This window comes from Grampus griseus (assembly GCF_964374135.1).
Source record: "Grampus griseus genome assembly, chromosome: 9".
Taxonomy (NCBI): Eukaryota; Metazoa; Chordata; class Mammalia; order Artiodactyla; family Delphinidae; genus Grampus; species Grampus griseus.
Window position 1 is genome coordinate 95,266,674 of NC_139003.1, and position 15,412 is coordinate 95,282,085.

Here is a 15,412-nt window from a genome sequence, read left to right on the forward strand (position 1 = left end):
CCTTCCAATGAACCAAACTCAGGTTGGCCACAGATTCTTTTCTGTACAAAATGCCAAAAAGTTATGGAGTTTCAGCATTATTGTCTAGTCATCGTCATCAGAAAATATGGCTCTCATCCATGTATTTCCATAACTTCTCAGAGTCTTCCTTCAGATCACCAAGATGCTAATCACAGTGAATTCAATAACAGAAAATTACAGAAGAAACAGATTGGTACCACCTGAAATCTTAGAACTGAGAGTTTAAAAGCAATAACTTCTGATGGGATAGGATGGATGCTGAGAAGTCTAAATGATGGATTTAACTTGGGTACAAAATGCTAAAACCAAAACAATTTTGGATGATGGATTTTCAGAAAGAAGTTGGACCTGTTCATGAAGCCACAAGTGAAGCAGGGTTACCAGGTGTGGCTGCCTGACTCATGGGAGGAATTGGGTAGAAGTTCCTGGGGGAGTCCTCTCTGGCCATGGCTTCTCTTCCTGGATTATACCCTACTTCTCAGTACCATTTTATTTTTGTCTTTCAGCTGAAACTAAGATCTGCTTCAAATACTATCATGGAGTGAGTGGAGCCTTGCGAGCCACCACCCCCAGTGTCACCGTCAAAAACTCAGCAGCTCCTGTAAGTCCTGTGTCCTCCTCTTTGGTCAGAACTAACTCTGGTGCTTCTTTACTTTCCTGCTCTGTTCGTATGTTTTAGTGTGTGTGTGTGTTGGGCGTAGGGGTGTGCACACACATATGGAGATATGTTGATAGATTATAAATAGGTAGACAGACAGACAGATAGAAACGCATCTCAAAATCCTGAAGAGGAATGAGATCCGAAGTAAACTTATTAGAAGGCACACATACCACTCGTTGTTAGAGAAATGTCAGGCTTCAGTAGATAGCCAGATATTTCTAATAGACTCATGCGTAATAGCAGTGAATGATAAGTCTCTTTGGGACACATTTTTTTTTTAATTCCTTGGTGTTAAGTATTTGAATTTCTGTATATTTCAAATTTTTTAGGCTTTTAAGTAAATTTCTGGAATAGAATTTATGATTTTAGACTGATTTTAGTCATAGGATTATAAGATGACAGACCTAGAAAAGACTAGAATCTCTGATCCTTTTTTTTCTTTATATAAATGAGGAAAGTGTGCCCAAGGAACTCAAGTAATGTACCTAGGGTCACACAGCTAGCTAGCTGTAGATCAGGCATTTAAATCACACCTTCTGTTCCCTACTTTGTGGCTCTGCTTAGTTCTGTGGTGATAAATGCCATCTTTTCCTCAATTACAGCTAGTTTATACCTCTGTTGTGCTTCTTACCTTAGTTCTCAATACATCAGATGAGGCTAGCTGAAATCTCCTTACAAACGGCATTCCTTTTCCTTTCATGTAACTTAAAAATGACTGACTTGGGGAGGCTGAACAAAAACCACTGAAGACTTTGTCACGCTAGTGTAAGTAAAAAAGATTTGGGTCTTTCTCCTATGTAAAAAAGAGAGAGAGAGAGAAAAGGAAGAAAGAGAGAAATTCAAATGAAATGTGAATGATTCAGAAAGAATTCCGGCTCTAAAAGATACTATTTGCTGTTTCACAAGTCATTTCTTCCATGTGCTGAAGAGGATTGTATTGAGTCCTTGGTGGGAGCAGTAAGACAAACAGGCTTGAGGGCCAGGAACCCATCTGCTTCCATTCTTGCAGATGGAGCAGAACTGGACACCGGGCTGGGGCAGAAGGAGGATGGGAGTGGACAGGGCTTCCCGTGAGGGGACACACAGCGGGAGGGGCAGGGAGAAGCAAGGGAGGTGCCAGACACACTTTTCCCTGACCCCACCATTTCTCCCTACGCTCTCCCTGCAAACTGGAATGTGATGTCTGCCATTTTACTGGGTGGGTCAGGACTCTGAGTGTGAGAATCGGAGGAAGTATCCCCAGAGTGCCAGACCCCCATTTCCAGACGCATTTGTAAGGTCCATCTTCCAAAGAGCGTCCACAGAAAAGCTGAAGCATGTTGCCAGCTGTTCAGGCAGGAGCGAGGGCTAAATGGAGGCAGTGAAGCTGGGTCTGAATTGAACCAGAGGCGAGGTGGATTGAGGTGGACAAAGCAGGAATGCACTGAACACACAAGAGAGAAGGAAGAGGTTGGGAGTGGAGTCTAGGTGGTGCAGACGCAGGCTTGCAGCTTTCCCCTGGCAGGCTTGGCCGGGGCAGAGGGTAATCTTCCCACTGCCTCATCGGTGATGAGTCCTGTGGCTGAAGAGAGCATGCATTTTCCTGCAAGAGAGTATTTTAATGTGCATTTGGGTTCTGTAATAGTTAAACTCTTGGTGGACGTTATCGTTCTGTACCATGGTGTACTTTTCAAAGGCATTTTACTTGCAGTATTCTAGGTGATTCACAGCACAGCTGTGAGACAGGCGGGAAGCATTTTTTGGTTAAGTGACCATGGGCTATATGCTAGTGGAGCTTAATTAAATCTAGTCTTTGCTTTCTGCAACTCAGTTCAGTGACTGATATAATCTAGCAGACTTCCAGGTTGAATAAGCCTTTGCAGTTTGGTATGGGAGTTAAGCTCACTGTTTCTAAGCAGAAATGGCTGTTCAAGTTTTCCAAAATCAACTTGTCAATAAACTTGGAGTATCCATGTTTAAATTGAGGATGTCTGGTGCTGCACTAATCTCTTATGAAGAGTTGTTTCTCTATGGCCACTATATCACGTCCCGAAAGTCATTGTGTGAGTTTGTGGCACTATGCTAAAATCGTAATTCTTTGAAAAGGAAGGAAAAGATTCCCATTTTCCTTTAGTATAACGAGCACTTCAATGCTTTGAGCAGAACAGGGTCTCTGTTGTGTGTTTCTTTTCTCATTTCCCTTTATCTTTTGCCTTTGTTCTACTGACATCTGTTGAGGTCCCTGTGATAAAAAGAGGTTGTCATTTATCTTTCAGAGGCTCTCATTTATTTATTAGTCTTAATTGTATATCAGAATCTGTGATGAGGAAGGGTCATAGAGGTCCATGTCATATAAGCTGTGTCATAGAGAAGGCATAGTTATTCTGTTATAAATGATAATACTGTCTGAAATGTCCAGTACTGGATTATGAAAACCCACTGTGCTGTGTGCAGAGAAATCAGTGAGTTGGTGCCTGCAACCCCTGGGAAGGCTTTCAGAGGAGGTGGTGTGCAGGCTGAGTCAGCCGGCACGAATAAAGTGCACTTTGCCAGGTTTGGAAGGGAAGTAAGGCCCAGCCTGGACAGCATGTGCAAGATCACAGGGGTATGAAATGTCACAGGCCTGGTGGGGAACAGACCTAATTGTGTCAGGTCTAAAGAACATATAACTTACTCCATTTTCTCCATATATCACCCTGCATTTTGTTTTTCATGGATTTTGTATCTTACTGGGAGCACTTAGCATATGCTTTATATTTTTCTTCTATTTTCTGTAGAAAATCATTTTCAAAAGTAAGCTCTTCCTCTCAATATTTTTGTCCAGGCTCTCTTCCCTTTGTGCTTCAAAGTCTCTGAATAAGCCTCTGATAGTTTTCTCCCCTCTCCATTTATACATCAAGGGACAGAAATCTATGCATAAATAGTCCTCAGCTCAGTGCACTCTCCACTGTGTGAGCCTTCAAGCTTCTCCCTCCAGGTCTGTGTCTCGACAGGAGGTTTATACATCCGCCCTTCCCTCTGTGGGACCATCACACATCCTCTGATAGGTGGGCATCTTCTGGATGGGATGAGGGCGCTCCCTCTGCCTGCTGGGTTCTCCCATAGTGCGGAGACTCAGACGCATCCGTAGCTGTTCTCAGTATAAGTTCAAAGTCCTGAGCCTCGTTTCCAAGACTTGCTCTGAGGAGCAATCACTTGGCAGTGCAGTGGCCACCACGTTTCCCTTGCCCCCAGCGGTGCTGAGACCTGGGGACTAGACCTCTGGACACAGAAAATAGGTGGCTGTTGGAGCGATGACACCTGCAAGCCCAGGGGGCGGGGGCCAAGGAGCGGGGGAGAGACCACTAGAGTGAGGGGGCAGGCAGAGGATGGAATGTTCCTACCTTCTCTGGGGCCAAGCGTTGAGGGTCCCCCAGACTGAGAGGCCAGACCATGTGCAGCCCAAGAATGTATCTCTTACTGTGTCTTCACCAATGTTAAAGATTGTGGCAATCCCTTCAGGATTTCCTTATGCTGGATGTTTCTTGTCCTTACTTCACATTGCTGTTGTCTATCTACTTACATAGTCTGTACTTCCAGAAATTGGACGTGAACGTTTCAAGTTTTTCTTCTTCTTCCACCATTTTCATCTAGTGTCTCTGAAACCAAGCTTTTGATAATAATTGAACAGCATAAAGTTCAAAGTAAAGTTCTCTGCCAAAACTTGAAATATCTTTCTGTGAGTTCATGTTCACAGATTCATTTGCTTTGTCAGACCCCTAAGCAAAGGTAGAGTGGATATTCTCAAAAAAAAAGCAACTCAATAGGACATTTCCTTGGGAATGTAGGTTAAATCCATACTCTAAGGTAGGATCAGGTCAGGATTTTCCTCCACAGATAGTCTGGGTCTCCTGCAACAGACAAATAGGTGATTAATAACCCCCAAACTCTAAGTTATTAAGGTTGGCAATAGTAATACTTGAGAGTTTTAAAAGCAGATCTTTCAAAACGTATTTTATATCATAATAAAGCAGCTGTGGAACAGCGAACTTAAAGTTATGAAACCAGCTGGAAAACACTCCAACAAAATTAGTTGCAGAATTAATTCACAGGTGACTGTTGTGACCAGCCATCTAGAATCGTTAGAACATAAGCCAGTGAATTTGGAAGGCACCTGGGTTTTGTAATAAATGATCGTGTGCCCTTGTATTTGGCAGAGATTAAGTGGCAAGACCTGTTGCCAATGGAAGGTGCTCTTGGTGAACATCAATCACAATGTATCATCCGTTGGGGTGATTACATTTTGGTAAATCTCCCAATTTACCAAAGGGTCCCCTTCATCCTGTGTGTCCACATAGAGTCTCAACTTCACCCCAAAATGTGTCAAGAGGGAGAATCAAAAAAATTCATGAAGGAGCAGAGAGTTTATCTTCTCTTTTTAACAGGGACGCACTGTACTACTCTAGGGAAGGGGGCCCCAGCATTGAGATCCTCCAGAGACTGGCCAGTGATCTTCACAGCCCCCGAGTCAGAGACAGCCTTAAACAAACTTCTGGACAGAAGCATTTCCTAACAGTTATTTTTTCACCATTTCAGTTTTTAATCAGTTATGCTATGTGAAGAATCGCCTCTACACAAGGAAAGAGGAACTTGAGGAAAGTTTAGATCCATTTTCCTTAAATCATCAGACAACAGTGCCTCGTGAGGATTTAGTCAGAATCAAGCCTTTCGTGATCTCACCAGATTCATGCCATACAGTCACATCATATTCTTAAATCTGCCCTCATTTCCAGTCCTGATCTGGAAACCTGGTCCCATGACATTTTGGGAAGATGACATGATATTTTTTTTATGACTTGGATTTTGTAATAGCCATAGGAGCCTTTTATGAACTTATTCTGTTTTGCCTGTTGCCTCACCAACACATTCATGATTTATTTTTTGCAGCATGTCAAACCAGGCACTAAAAAGGAACTTCATCGGCGATCCTATGATAAGACAAAAGTCTAGGACTTCGTCTCTAATATTCTGAAAATTGGTTTCTGAATGAAATAATCTGTTACACTAAGACTGCAAGAAGTCTGAAGCAATTGCACAGTATAATATTCTAATTTTTCATTTCTTTCTTTCGTGTGTATTTCTGTTGGACTTTCCTTAGGGGAGAATTTAAGGGAATATTTCGATTTGTAGAAGCTATTAATCATATGTTACAGATGAAACATGATCCGTGTAAAGTCAAGTGCTTAAGCTAGAATTGCACACATGATTTATTTACATGCAAGGGATCAGTGTTGCCCAGACATTTACTGGTGAGCCTTAGAATGGTTTTGTGAGGCAGTATTTGACAAGATCTCTGGGCTATTGTAGCTTTAAATTCTGTCTCCATTCCACAAAGCCACGGGTGGAATGGGAATGGAGTTTCTAAGGGAGATAGAGAGGTTGACAGATATTGACAGAACATATAATTTCTTCTAGCTGAGAATCCACAGCCCCATTTCATCTCACTCCCAATTTAGCAAAGTGATGTATGGTGCTCAGAGTCTCCTGCCTCTGATCCTCTTTCCCCAGGACCCACTCCCACCTCCTCAGCACCTACCCGCCTGCCAGTACATGCAGTCCTCTGATTCCCCCACTTTGGAGGTCTGCTTAGCAATAGTTATTTCGTGCATCTTTGTGTAGCCTGTGGCTTCAATAATTTTTTTTAGTAAATATGTGTGAGTGAGCTCCTCTATGCTAATTACAATGTACAGAAAACTGAACAAGATAAACCCCCATCCTCATGAAGCCACCTGCCTGGGATGGGACAGGTGAGTAGCGGGGAGACAGATGAGAAAAGAGGCAATGACAAAGGACTCTTCCATGTGCCGTGTTAGTGGACCTACAGGACACTTTGGGAAGAGCAAGGATGGGCAGGCCCAGAACGTGATGGAGGGCTTTCTAGATGGAATAAACCCAGTCATCTGCACACCATAGCCGTGATTCCCGATCAAGCCCTTTATTTTGTCTATGCCAGTTTAACCCAGAGTGTGGGGATCTGCTATTCACATGTGTAGCTTCAGCAAAAGTCCCTTGAGGTTTTGATTAAACTAAAGCAGGGTGATACTTAGATACTTGTATTTTGGTTAACACATCAGATGGACTCACTCTTCCAAAAGAGAAAGAAGCGGAAGGGAAGTCACTGCCACGACAGGCATCCTCTCTTGGAGGATTTACCCAGGCCCTGCCCACAGTCACCCCTCCCTAAGAGGCACCCCAGAAGTTCAGATCCCATCCTGGCCCAAGATTAAGAAATTTGTTCAGTTTTAGGGGAAGAGGTTCAAAGTTCGCTCTAACGTGGTATTTTGGGGTCTTGAGTCTGGAGTTGTTGTTTCCTGATAAAGTTTCCCCACCAGCCTCATTTCAGCTTAAACAACAGATGTTTATTTCTCACAGTTTTGAAGGCTGAAGTCCAAGATCAAGGTGTCCGTAGGGGTGGTTTCTCCTGAGGCCTCTCTCCTTGGCTTGCAGACCACTGTCTTCTCACTGTATCCAGAAATGTCCTTTTCTCTGTGTGTCTGCACCCCTGGTGCCTCTTCCTCTTCTCATAAGGACACCAGCCCTATTGGATTAGGGCCCAACCCTAAAGACCTCATTTAACCTTAACTACCTCTCTAAAGGCCCAATCTCCAAATACATTGGGAGTTAGGGCTTAAATATATGAATTTGGCGGGGGGACACAATTCAGTCCATAACAGAGACCCGCTGTCTCCTTGGGTTGACTTGACAAAGTCTATCCCAGCCATCTGCTGCAGTCTCTGTGCTCCAGGAGTAATCATTCATCTATCTATCTTTTAACTGTTATTAGACAGACAGACAGACACACACACACACAGGATTTGATTCTAATTTTCTGGGACTCTTAATGAAACAACACTGGAGAAGACCCCTGATCTCAAAGAGCCAGTCCTGTCTCCCTGGTCATATAAATATAAATATACACACACTTATATATACACATATATGTTTATATACAGTTATATATATATAATTTTATTTTATTTTTATTTACATGAACTTGATCATTTCTACACAATCCAACAAAACAAACATATACTCATCCAATACTTAACCATGAAACACGAGAGATTTTTTAAACTAAAATGAGGACCAAAATAAGTATATAGGATGTCACCATTTTTAACACTTTAAAAATACGCAAATAATATATCCTCTTTGGAAATATTTATAAACAAAGAGAAAAAAATCACCCATAATCCTACCACTCAAAGAGCCTCAGGAACTTGCAGAAAGGAAGGACTTTTGATTGACTCTGGCCTTGGAGACAGCATTTGGAATAAGGTTAACAAGTGTCACAGTGAGAGGGTGGCCAGCCAGTACCTGGCTCCGTGGACCCTCCGGGCCACTGGCACAGTGGCTTTTACACAGAAAGTGTCCGATAAATGGCCATCAGGTTGACAAAAGTCCGGCTGAAAACACTCTGGTTTAAACCCTAAATGGCCTTTCTATAAAAACACTTTTTATTAACATTTCACTGAAAGATAAGAAATCTCAAATTATAAAGATTCCAGATTTGCATCTTTCAGCTCAAGTGTTCAACTCAGCAGTCACACTCCGGGAAAAACATTCCTTCAGGGAAAGAGTCTGAGAGAAGGTAAGTTCTTCCTTCCCAAGGACCTCACAGAGCTGACATAGTAAATTAAATCTGACCTGTGAGCAGAGTGAATGAAGGCAGGGTATCAAGCATCCAGTAGGTCAGAGATACCTGGGATTGGCAGGTAGGGCCCAGGTCTTCCCCACCTCAAGCAGGAAAGTAACCCACTGCCCACACAGGTTGGGATGCCAGCTGGAGAGAAGGGCAGGCCAGGTGGTCTCCTCCCCACACCCAGAGGGCCACCCTCCATTACACCCACCAATTTCAGACCTAATTAAGAGTTCCACAGTTATCCTGTACAGCAAACTGACATCAGTACTTTTGTCTTTCTTGGTCTATGAGGAGAGCAAAGTTCAGGTTGACTAACGAGCGGATTAACTCTGCTCTCCTCATTTCTTTGGTTCAAAACACATGACCTACAAGACCGGCCTGAGGAGCAGAGCCGTCAAATGTGCTTACTCAAGGGTTTGTCGCCCTCCCTGCCCCTCACAATAATTAATCTTGCGTCTGGTAGATCATTAGGTCCTACCCCTTTCAACCACCTGAACTGGGCCCCGAATTTAAGGTACTTTGGCTGCCCGGGGAGTCAGGGCCCACACTTTTAGATCAGGGGTCTTCTCCAGGGCTGTTTCATTAAGGAGTCCCCAAAACTCAGGAGCAAACCCGTGCATTCTGATGCACGGAGATAATTTTTTTCTCCTTTGGAGTTTTCCTGTGTTGCTCTTAACAAAGGTAGCAGAAGCCCTTAAATGAGTGAAGTCCTCAGGCATATGCGAGGGTGTAAAGGCCCCTGTCTGTGTCCAGCCAAGGGGAAGTCGGAATTATCAGGCAGCCCTAGGATCCAAAGCAGAGTCTGCCCCTCGGGATCTTCTTACACCTCCCCCCAGGGCTGTGGACCATTTCCCTGCCCACGTTCTTGACTGCAATTAACTTTTACGAAAAATGGCTGCTCTGTCAGAACCTAAAGAGGACTGCGTTTCACAGGAGGTTAGTAGAACCTTAGCGTTAATGCTTCAGTTCATGGGTACAGCTGTTTGTGCACCCAACTAGGTTCATTTACACGGTCACTAACAGGTTGTTTTAGAGAGTTCCCTGAGATTAACTGGAGCCTTTCTAATTTTATCAGCCTATTTGCGTGTTACACTTTCAGATTAAAAAAAAAAAATCTTCCTTGCTTAAAATTGGCAACATTAACCTAAGATTTTTTTTCTTAATCTAGCTACTTGAAGTCATTATTCTTTTTCTTTCCAGACCCTTTCTAGCAATTTCTAAGTCTCTTTAGTTGCCTTTTTTTTAACGACTTAGCCAATCTGAGGTGATTTTGCTTTCCTGGGTGCACAGTGACTACTGGTGAGGAAAGGGGGAGACTTGTCAAGGAGGAGGTTTATTCAAGCAGGAAAATCTAACTTTTCAAAGAGTTCTTTATAACCTGAAACAACCCCGTGGTCTATGGGTGGAGCTCTGTCAGATAACCTGCCTTAGGAAGATTCTGCATTGCGCCCTCAGACATCCCAAATACGCATTGTTGAAATACTTGGAACTGAAAAGAAAGTATGGACAACCTCCATTCCAGGTGTAGGACGTGGGGGTAATTATTGCTTATGGGTGGGGGAGGGGATGCACACACACAAACACTCTGTCTACCTTGTTGGACATTAGTCCACCTTGTAGGACTAATAAGAGTAGGAAGCGAAGATCACACTGAAATCCATCAGAACTGGATTCAAATCCCTGCTCTCGGACTTCCTAGCTGTGGGCATTTGAAGGGGGACAAAGGGACCGTTTCAGGCCAGTTGGATACCCAAACCCAACAGTTACATGGGCATTTCTTGCCTCATTCCTTTTTACACTCAGTTGCCACTCTTAGAATCCTTTCTTGAATAATACAGAAAAAGAATGGAATAAAGTAACGGGCAATACCATTTTCTCACCATCTTTCTTCTTAACGCGGGTTGTGCGAATTAAAATGGGACTAATGCCTTTTCTCATTCGCTTAGCAAGCATTTGTTGCCGAATGTTAGAGAAAATACCCCACTGCCCTGTATTTGCCAAACAGTGAAACAGAGATACCAGAAGATGAGTTCATACTCCTGACCATCAGGATTACTCATGTAGAATTAAGGTCCAGAAGTAGTAGTTATGGGTCCAGGGTTCTGTCCTCCACAATTCTAATCCTGTATGTGAGCATGAGCAAAACTCAGTGACTACTGTTCTTACTACCCAGACTGGTACTATAACATGCAGCTAAGAGATAACTCTGTTATGATTCTTGATGGCTTCCGTATTCATAGAAAAGGGACAATCCATCCCACACTCTGGCTTCTCAGTTCCTAAGGCCAACCTACCTCAGCCGTCGACTCCCGTGGTTCTATTCTAGGTCTTCCCAACACCAGTGACTGCATCGCTTCCAAACTCTCAGATCCAAGTACACCACTCATGGACCATCATCTCTCCCTTTTGCAGCTCGCTTCTTTGCCTGCAGTCTATTGATCTTAACTACATGACTGCACCCATGTTTCACCTCCCTCCTTAGCTGAGATTCCTCCATATATAACTTGCCCCTTTATCTCTCTGTCACGCTCATCTGGCAAAGTCCAACCTTGGTTAAACCCAATTCTGTCTACCCTTTACTTGTTCTAGGCAGCAGAAGAGTCTTTCTGACCACAAATCTCAAGGGCCCTTTAGCACTGCCAGGAAGCACTCACCTTTCCCACATTTAAAGAAAGCTATTTCATAGTTTCTTCTTTTTCCTCAAACCTATAGCACTTGTCCCCTCTCCACCATCAGCAGCTGATGACCTGCCTTCCTTCGCTGAGACAATGGAGGCCATCAGAACCCAACCAACTTGCCTCAGCACTACCCACTCTGCTAACCTGCCTGCACGTGGACTCACAGGCTCTGTTCTTTCTTGTTCCCACCGTCTCAGGTCAGCCTCTCTATTTGTGCGCAGGATCCTAGCCCATCTTGCCTTCTAAGAAGCTCTGGTCCTGAGATCTGTCTCCTGCATAGTCAATTCTCCTCTCTGCTGGAACTTTCCCATCTCGTCACGTAACATTTCTGCTCAAAAGTGGCTTTTTTCATACAACATTCTTTCCATAGCCTTCAAGTCCTAGATGGCCTGCTCCCACCTACTGCTGTCTCCTCCTTTTCCACTTACTTTCAGCCTCACTGGTTGTCTTTCCCACCCCTGAATACAGCAAGCCAGTCTGCCCTCAGGGCCTTTGTACTTGATGCTGGGAACATTTACCCCAGGTACTGAAATGGCTTACTCCCCCTCTTCATTTAGGATTTTTCTCAATGTCAAAGGCCTCCTCAGAGTGGCCTCCGTAACCACCCAATGTAAAACAGCCTCCACCCACCTGCAGTCACTCTCCAGGCTCCATCATGCTTTGTTTTCACTCATGGTGCTCATGGTGTAATTTCTGTGCATCTGCTCCCCCTATTAAAGTATAGCCTCTAAGGTCAAGGATGCGCCTGCCTGTCCTATTCAGAGCTGTTTCCCAGCACTGGCTAGAACAATACCTGGCATGTGATAGGCCCTCCATAAAACATTTGTACCCAATAGGCATGGGTCCAGACCCTGGCTCGGCCGCTTAACTTGGTGGCCTTTAACTTCTCTGAGGCTCAATTTCTGAATCTACAGCAATATAGATGGGTGATAAAAATAGGACACGCTTCATCAGACCGTTAAAAGGTTGTCTGAGGATGAGATGAAATGATGCCATGGATGCGCTCAGCATCTGCCCAGCATGTAGTGAGGATACAGTAAGAATTGATCTGTAGTATGAGTCTCATGAGCTGATCCTGTCACTGTTTCTCTGTGGGTCTCCTTCACCTCTCTGGTTGCAAAATACATAGATTTCAGTGAAGCTAAACGCATATTTAAACAATATACAGAAAGGTTGAAAGTGCCAAAAAGAATGAGTTACTACCCATAATCAAGGGTTTAATTCTTTCATTCAAGATGTTTTCTTTCTTTTTTTTTTTTTTAACATCTGTATTGGAGTATAATCAAGATGTTTTCTTTAAAGGAATTCACTGCCCCAAGAATAGTACCTGTGAGATGGATGGACGGTTGGATGGATGGATGGATGGATGAAGGAGGAGTAGTTCAAAATGATGCCTGAACTGTGGATTATAGTTTAACATGTGGGAAAAGAACTAGGTCAGAAGTACTACAGATTATTTCTAGTGCCCAAGTGAGTCTTTTGCTTAGAGACCTTGTCTTAGAAAATCACAATGTAGGCAACGAGAGGGTGGACCTCGGCTTCCCACACAGCCCCTGGAAAGGCAGAGGGCGTCGGTATGAGGTTCTCGGATGCTGTCCAGTATTTAAGGAAACAGCAAGAATTTTCCTGCCATCTGAGAGAAGGGGAGGTACCCACTCATCACGTGATCCAGCAAGTTGTAGAGAGCAGGAGCCTCCACGATGCATTTGGAGGTAAGGCAGCTGCTGCTGTGAGGGGATGAGGGCCCTGAGGTGGCAGCGTGCCTGGGGGCTAACAAGCCCATCCGTGGACCTTAGTGGGCTTTGCTTAACTTCTCACGGAAGATGAGTATCCCTGTGCCATGTCACGGGACGACAGACATTGCACTAGAGAGAGACACACATTTTGCCTAGAACCTAGGTATATTTTTCCATGGGAATACATCTTAGAAATTTTAAAGCAAGTCAATGAGGGGGGAATGGTTTACATGAAAGCAAAATCATTTTATAGGCATCTTTTCAGGAACATCTTTCATTCTGTGAGGAGTAAATATTGTTGCAGTCTCACCAAACACTCTTGCGGATGAACCGTGTGCATCCCTCCCCGGGTGATCCCTCACGTTGCCTGTCTATTCAGTCAGAGGGAGTGGGTGGCTGCAGAGAGCTCTGTGCAGAATGCAGTCCCTGTCTTTCACTGAACAGACTGTGTGATCCAGATGGAAAGGCAGCTGACATACTTCCTATGATCTAACTCACCCAAAGGTTTTGCAGTTCATTAATTTAAAAGCTGTTTTTAAAAAGTAGAATTAAAGCATTCTTTTCCCTCCAACCTCATAGACTTAGATGCAAAGGCCTAATTCTTGTCACTCCTCCATCCTTAGCTGGACTTGCTGGTGGTAAAGGACAAAACCAGCATCTGAAGGACAGTGATTTTGAGGAAGTTCATAATCTGTAAAAAAGAGATGCTAAATTTAAAGAGAGTACAAAGAAATAGATAGTCCAAATAGGGACTCCTTTCTTTTCCTCAACACCCTCTTCCAATCAGTCACCAAATTCCATCCATTTATCATCCAATGGTACAAGCCTCCGCTCTGCCCTCCCAACCATACTGTCAAGACCCTCTTTAGGGTTTGCCTGGACCATTACAGCTGTCTCCAAATTAGTCCTCTGCCTCTATCTTGTGCTTTCTAAATTCATGGTTCTCAGCCTGGGGTCCACCCTGGACTTGATGCCAAAAACTCGGCCTTGTGCACTGGTGCCGAATCGAATCTCAGACAGAGTTTTGGGTGAAGTAGAAAAGAACAGCTTTATTGCTTTGCCAGGCAAAGGGGGACACAGTGGGCATGCGCCCCTCAAAAACTGTGTCCCCCAACCTGGGAGGATTAGGGAGGAGTTTTAGAGCGATGGTTCAAGGGTGGCATTGCTGACAAGATTAGAGTGAGTTGCAGGGCCTGCACTGCTTTAATCTGGTATCAGGTCCTCTCTTGATGAGCTTCTCTGGTTCCTTTCATCTGGCCTCAGGTGATCTTCTCTGGAATGAAGAATGCTGACTTCTTCCATTTGTTGGGAGTTTTAGTTCTGTAGAAGAGCTCAAAGGTATTGTTATGTGTATCCCTTGAGGGGGAACCAGGATCCTGCCCCAAGGCTGCACTATTGTTTCCTGACTGCTCCTCCCTTGTCTCTGCATCCCCTCTCTTCCCTGATTAGCAACTGTTCAAATCTGCCCTTTGGAACTCAGGGAAGGTTATGGAGGCTGGAGGCTGTTCCCTAGAAACAAGAAACGGGAGACATGGAAAGGCTTCCATGCCCAGGAGCCCCAAAGGTTCCTGCTGGGTTTCAGACTCACCTGGGGAGCTTTCAGGATTGATTCTGGTCCACCCCCACAGGGTCTGCCTCCCCTGGTCTGGAGAGGCCCTTTGCCCCTACAGAAAACCCCTGCACTGTGGCCTCTGGGCTGTCGCTCAGTGAACCTTCAGAGCACAATCTAAGCATTGCAGTCCCCTGTCCAGAGCATCTCTGATCGTCTTCAATGAGTACATATTACTTCTTAAATTTTATCTTTTTTTTTTTAAAATTGGGGTATACGTGTTCTACAATGCTGTGTCAGTTTCCGCTGTACAACAAAGTGAATCAACTATATCTATACGTATATCCCCTCCCTCTTGGACCTCTCTCCTAAACACCCCCCCATGCCACCCATCTAGTTCACCACAGAACACTGACCTGAACTCCCTGTGCTATACAGCAGGTTCCCACTATCTATCTATTTTACACATGGTAATGTATATATGTCAGTCCTAATTTCCCAGTTCACCTCACCCCCCCTTCCCCCACTGTGTCCACACATCCATTTTCTACGTCTGCGTCTCTGTTCCTGCCCTCCAAATTGGTTCATCTGTACCATTTTCCTAGATTCCACATATATGTGTTAAAATGTTATTTACCGAAAAATAAAGCCAGACTTTCAATGGCTGTCTCTTGCCTATATGGTAAAGTTCAAATTCCTAAACATATACCACAATCAAAAAGAAACAAAAATAATTAAAATGTCTCAAACATGGAACTGCCCATCCCCTGCAGAGCCGCACGGCCACCACACATTCCAGCCCAGGGAGGTGAAAGGGCTTGTGGCTCCCCAAACACCAAGCTGGTGTGCATCTCCCTGCCTTTGCTGCTGCATTTCCCTCTGCCCACAGCATCCTTCCTCCCCGTCCTCCCCTGGCTCATTCCTTCTCATCCAGAGATTCCCAGTTCAGGAACCCTCAGCCTTCTGAGCAAACCTCGGTCACATCTCCAACTGTGAAGTAGTGAAGCAGTGGGTTGCCCCATTTGTCAAAGATTAATTTGTTAACAGAAGATGCCAGGTTCCCCCTGGTTCTCCAGGGCCTCAGGAGTGATGACGGTGGGGAAGCCT

General features: G+C 44.3%; 1 protein-coding gene across 3 annotated transcripts in view; it reads left to right on the forward strand.

The window, feature by feature from the left end:
• HECW1 (HECT, C2 and WW domain containing E3 ubiquitin protein ligase 1) overlaps positions 1-15,412 on the forward strand; it is a gene marked incomplete at both ends in the record, with an annotated part of 479,237 nt that overhangs the window by 260,541 nt on the left and 203,284 nt on the right. For all 3 annotated transcript variants that reach the window (XM_082661880.1, XM_082661879.1, XM_082661881.1), the window contains one exon: positions 528-622. In XM_082661880.1, coding sequence (XP_082518006.1) covers positions 528-622 — 95 coding nt within the window. The remainder of the gene's footprint in view (positions 1-527; positions 623-15,412) is intronic.